Source organism: Astatotilapia calliptera, unplaced genomic scaffold (genome assembly GCF_900246225.1).
Source record: "Astatotilapia calliptera unplaced genomic scaffold, fAstCal1.2 U_scaffold_1, whole genome shotgun sequence".
Taxonomy (NCBI): Eukaryota; Metazoa; Chordata; class Actinopteri; order Cichliformes; family Cichlidae; genus Astatotilapia; species Astatotilapia calliptera.
The window spans coordinates 207,790-213,635 of NW_020535618.1; the positions used below are offsets into that span (position 1 = coordinate 207,790).

General features: G+C 40.7%; 1 protein-coding gene across 1 annotated transcript; it reads right to left on the reverse strand.

The window, feature by feature from the left end:
• Window positions 1-322: 322 nt before the first annotated feature.
• LOC113017228 (tripartite motif-containing protein 16-like) lies at window positions 323-3,374 on the reverse strand. The gene has a single exon (XM_026160383.1). It carries the CDS (start codon window positions 3,193-3,195, stop codon window positions 1,519-1,521), a length of 1,677 nt encoding a protein of 558 aa, XP_026016168.1. The 5' UTR covers window positions 3,196-3,374; the 3' UTR covers window positions 323-1,518.
• Window positions 3,375-5,846: the final 2,472 nt, after the last annotated feature.

The following is a 5,846-nucleotide window of genomic DNA, read 5'->3' on the forward strand; positions in this document are numbered from 1 at the left end:
CAGCAGATTCTTTTGGATATTTTGAATTTGTCCACAAATTCTTTGTATGATAATAAAAACATTATAATAGATGTCCTTATTGTTCCATATTAGGTATATATTAATATACTAGTAATACTAATATATACATATTAGGTATGTATGTGGGGAGAAAACCGTTCAATGAGGTGCCTGAATATTATTCATTTACATTATTCATAATCCAGTAAAAACAAAAAAAGAAATGAAATAGACATAAATTACATGTTTATTCTTGTGGGAAAAAATGAAATGTGTTACAGACATACATTGCACACATTAAAATACATTAAATACATTAAAAACATTAAATATATTAAAATACATTAAAATCACTAGTGTCTTATAATTCTTTTCAAAAACATTCCTGATGACATGATGCACAGTAATATGTGTTTAATACACTGTTAATGTTCTGATTTGATGACAGATTTCACCAGGTGCAGGACAGACACATTTCTGAAATTCTGATGCAGATTACCATGATTAATGACACAATGCACTTTATTATTTAAGCTTTAATCAGCCTGAAAACATAGCAGAATGCAAAACATGTGGACAATCTGAGCTGAGCTACCACTCCATCCCTTTTAGCAGGGTGAAGGCACATCTCTTGTGTTATTAATCAGATTTCAGGTTCATCGTGACTTGCTGAACACAGAAATGCATTATTAAAGTCCATTTGTCAATTTTATGGTCAAGGTCAGTTTTGGGATTTTTATGGTCATTCCATTGTATAATTCTATCACATGTTTGCTACACATTTTACTTTTGTATCTTCCCTCATTTCAAACACCACGAAGTCAAAAGCTACTATTTCCACGCAGAAAGAGTCAAAATTGTGTGAGTGCACAATAAATATTTCCATGTACAGCCAAACATTCCAACTTTTAAAACAGAAACTGTTCAAACTTAACCCACTGTGTCTCTGTACAGCAGCTGCACATTCAGTCAGATTAAACTATTTAAAGGACTCAGCTTAGGGCAAATAAACATTTCTATTCTCCACAATATACAGGTCCGTATTATTTGTTTTTATATTTAAAAAGTTTAAATATACTTTGTTTACATTATATAGTTTCCCTTACGCAGTATGATTCGGAGGCATGTCATATATTTTCATTGCTATGCAGATGTAACCCATCTTTATCTATCCACAGCACTAGATGGCAAAAACAATTAATTAACTGCAAGAATGCCTTAAAGACATAAAGACATGGATGACCTTGAATTTCTTGGTTCTGAATTGAGATGAAACAGATCTGGCACAATGTCTCAACTTCATTGGAATTGAGGTTGTGCCATGGTTATCAGCCATAAGAACAAATTCAGATTTATATTGATGTAAGGTATATAAATGTAAGTACAGTTTGAATCAGTGCAATATTATTTTCACACATCAATGGACCACTGAACTTCTCAGCTTCTAAAATGTAAAGCCTCATTTAGAAACTGCACAAGTACATATAATGGTCAGGGATCAACATGAACCTGTCTTCTCTATTTGACTTTAATCAACTCTGCAGTGTCTCCATCAGAGTGACAAAACCGAATTCCAGCATAGAGCGGCTGAGTGAATGTGGTCTGGACTCTGTGGAGGAGAGTCATGGTTTCAGAGACGCTGTAAAAAGACAGAATACCTGCTCTGTGATCCAGGTACACTCCTACTCTGGAGGACCGAGGACCTGAGAGGACAGTTGAGACTTTGTTGTGCCAAAATTTATAGCTGTTTGTGTCACAACGTAATGCCCAAGATTTGTCATTGAATCCAAGAAAACATTCATTTAGGCCCGTTTTTCTGCTGATATTCTTCAATGTGACTGCTACACAAACTCCTCTCCCTCTCCACTCCACCTCCCAGTAACAACATTCAGTCAGAGTCTGTCTACTCAAAACCTGATAACATCCAGTGAATCTGTCTGGATGATCAAAATAAAATTGTTGTTGGTTCATAAATGTTGCTTTTCTGTTCCCCTCAGATAATAACAGATGTGTGTATGCTGTGTTTGGATCCAGTGTGATTTCATGTGAATGTTTTAAGAATCCAGCTCTGGTCTTTGGCGCTGGTGGTGACAGTAAAACATCCACTTCAGTGACTGTCAGTGAGATGTTTGTCCATTCCTCTCTCAGAATGTCCTGTAGTTTATCTCTGGTCTCTGACACAGCTGCTGTCACATCCTCAAAGTAGCTCAGAGGACGAATATTGATGCTGGATGAGTGTGTAGACTCACTGAGTGCTGACAGTGAGGGGTAGTTGTGTAGAAACTGGTTGTGATCCTCTGTGTGTGAGAGCTGCTCCAGCTCGCCGTCTTTCCTCTTCAGCTCAGCGATCTCCTGCTCCAGCTTCTCCTGAAGCTCTTTGACTCGACTCACTTCCGTTTCCTGCTGGGATCTGACCTGCTGCTTCACATCAGAGCTTCTTTTCTGGATGAGACGGATCAGCTCAGTGAACATCTTCTCACTGTCCTCCACTGCTTTATCAGCAGAGCCATTGATGGCCTCCACCTCCTGTTGAAGCAGCTTCACATCTTTCTCTCGCTCCTGGATTCTCTGCTGGATGTTTAGTCGTCTCACCTCGAGCTCCTTCTGCTTCTCAGTCCTTTCTGCTGCAGCTGGGACTGTTTCATGGCCTTTATGTTCATCCATTGTGCAGAGATAACAGATACTCTGCTGATCAGTACGACAGAAAATCTTCATCACCTCATCATGACGAGAGCAGATGTTCTCCTGGAGCTTCTTGGAGGGGGCCACCAGCTTGTGTTTCTTTAATGGAGCTGCATCATAGTGAGGTTGGAGGTGTTTCTCACAGTACGAGATAACACAGACTAAACAGGACTTGATGGCTCTCAGCTTCCTCCCAGTGCAGACATCACAGGCCACATCTTCAGGTCCAGCATAGCAGAGATTAGCTGGAGCAGCTTGGAGTCCAGTCTTCTTCAGCTCCTCCACCAACTCTGCTAACATGATGCTTTTCTCCAGGACAGGCCTCGGTGTGAAAGTCTTCCTGCACTGAGGGCAGCTGTGGATTCCCTTCCTGTCCTCTTCATCAAAGTGGGCTTTAATACAGTTCATGCAGTAGCTGTGTCCACAGGGAATAGTCACCGGATCCTTCAGTAGATCCAAACAGATGGAACAAGAGAAGGTTTCTTCATCCAGCTGAAGTCCTTTCTGCGCCATTTCTCCTCTCAGTGTCAGTGACTGTGTGAGTTTCTCTTCCTTATAACTGAAACTAGTCTGAGCTCCGATCTCAACAACATGTTTCTGCAGTGAATGGAGCCTGTCAGCTCTTACACGTCACCACATGTTGGTTACACCCATCTTCAAACTGCAGATCTGAGGGGGAGGGAACGAGGAAACACGTGGACAGAGAGGAGGTGCTGTGTTTAAGAGCAGGAAGAAGAGGGAGGGTTATCAGGCTGTGCTTCACTCCAGGAAGAGGAGCAGTTTGAGAGCGATACTGATACTGATAGTTTAACCCTTTATTTACTGCTCACATCAACGTTTAAGCTTGTTAACACTTTCTTCTATATAAATAAACTTCAGTTTAGAAATGTCAGAGTTCTCACCGAAGTTAACAAACAGTCCTTCAGTTTCAGTCAATGCAGGAGGATAATGATCCTAAACATACAGATAAGGCAGCCACTGACATGATGCTTATGTTGCATTTAAGTTTATGTTCATTTCAGTTGTTTCTCTCCCTCAAATACCATCAGAGGTGAGAGGGTGCAGCAGGTGTAGTAGTTGGTATATGAGTCAGTAAACAAATTAAAGTGTTTTCAAACACATTCATCTCCACAAAAATGTGATAAATGTTTGACAGGAATAATAAAAAGAAACCCTGACTCCTTTAAAAATATTTTTCTGTTGTTACAGTTGAGTTGATCACAACTTCTACAATCATTTTTAACAGGAACGTGGCTAAATACAGGTATGTGAGAACCAGTCAAAAGTGGCAAAAGTCTAGACATTCTGTACTTAAGCAGAAGTACAGACACTAGTGTTAAAAAAACACTTTACTACAGTAAAAGTTGAAGTACTGGTTCAACTTTTTTACTCAAGTAAAAGTAATTAAGTATAGGCTTTGAAATGTACTCAAAGTAAAAAAAAAGTAAAAAGCAGTTCTTTGCAGGACATTTCTCCCACCTATTTTTTTTTTATAAAGCTAACTGAACCTTGTGCTATAGTAATGTAATAATTCTAATCGTATTCAACTTGAGTCAAAAGAAAAAGAAGGAATTTTTTTTTTAAATTGCAATTTTTTTAATGCCATTATTGTACAAAGTGCCTTTGCCTCTTAACAGGAAAATGAGCACAGTCAGAGGTTAAAGTGAGATTCAGCAGGTGGAGAAACCAAAAAGTCAGTTTTAATCGCTCAGTGGTGGGGAAAAAAATCACAAGTTTGCCCGGCCCATCGGAGCCATCCGTGGGGAGGAAGCAACGATCGCGCCGCCGGCCCGGCACCCCATAGCCAGATGTTTGGACTAGTTTACAACTGTTGAGAATACAGGGAGTGCAGAAATATTAGGCAAATGAGTATTTTGTCCACATCATCCTCTACATGCATGTTGTCTTACTCCAAGCTGTATAGGCTCGAAAGCCTACTACCAATTAAGCATATTAGGTGATGTGCATCTCTGTAATGAGAAGGGGTGTGGTCTAATGACATCAACACCCTATATCAGGTGTGCATAATTATTAGGCAACGTCCTTTCCTTTGGCAAAATGGGTCAAAAGAAGAACTTGACAGGCTCAGAAAAGTCAAAAATAGTGAGATATCTTGCAGAGGGATGCAGCAGTCTCAAAATTGCAAAGCTTCTGAAGCGTGATCATCGAACAATCAAGCGTTTCATTCAAAATAGTCAACAGGGTCGCAAGAAGCGTGTGGAAAAACCAAGGCGCAAAATAACTGCCCATGAACTGAGAAAAGTCAAGCGTGCAGCTGCCAAGATGCCACTTGCCACCAGTTTGGCCATATTTCAGAGCTGCAACATCACTGGAGTGCCCAAAAGCACAAGGTGTGCAATACTCAGAGACATGGCCAAGGTAAGAAAGGCTGAAAGACGACCACCACTGAACAAGACACACAAGCTGAAACGTCAAGACTGGGCCAAGAAATATCTCAAGACTGGTTTTTCTAAGGTTTTATGGACTGATGAAATGAGAGTGAGTCTTGATGGGCCAGATGGATGGGCCCATGGCTTGATTGGTAAAGGGCAGAGAGCTCCAGTCCGACTCAGACGCCAGCAAGGTGGAGGTGGAGTACTGGTTTGGGCTGGTATCATCAAAGATGAGCTTGTGGGGCCTTTTCGGGTTGAGGATGGAGTCAAGCTCAACTCCCAGTCCTACTGCCAGTTTCTGGAAGACACCTTCTTCAAGCAGTGGTACAGGAAGAAGTCTGCATCCTTCAAGAAAAACATGATTTTCATGCAGGACAATGCTCCATCACACGCGTCCAAGTACTCCACAGCGTGGCTGGCAAGAAAGGGTATAAAAGAAGAAAAACTAATGACATGGCCACCTTGTTCACCTGATCTGAACCCCATTGAGAACCTGTGGTCCATCATCAAATGTGAGATTTACAAGGAGGGAAAACAGTACACCTCTCTGAACAGTGTCTGGGAGGCTGTGGTTGCTGCTGCTGCAATGTTGATGGTGAACAGATCAAAACACTGACAGAATCCATGGATGGCAGGCTTTTGAGTGTCCTTGCAAAGAAAGGTGGCTATATTGGTCGCTGATTTGTTTTTGTTTTGTTTTTGAATGTCAGAAATGTATATTTGTGAATGTGGAGATGTTATATTGGTTTCACTGGTAAAAATAAATAATTG

Excerpts from the sequence above, each read along its gene's own strand:
- LOC113017228 (XM_026160383.1), bottom strand. The coding sequence starts at position 3,195 with ATGGCGCAGAAAGGACTTCAGCTGGATGAAGAAACCTTCTCTTGTTCC.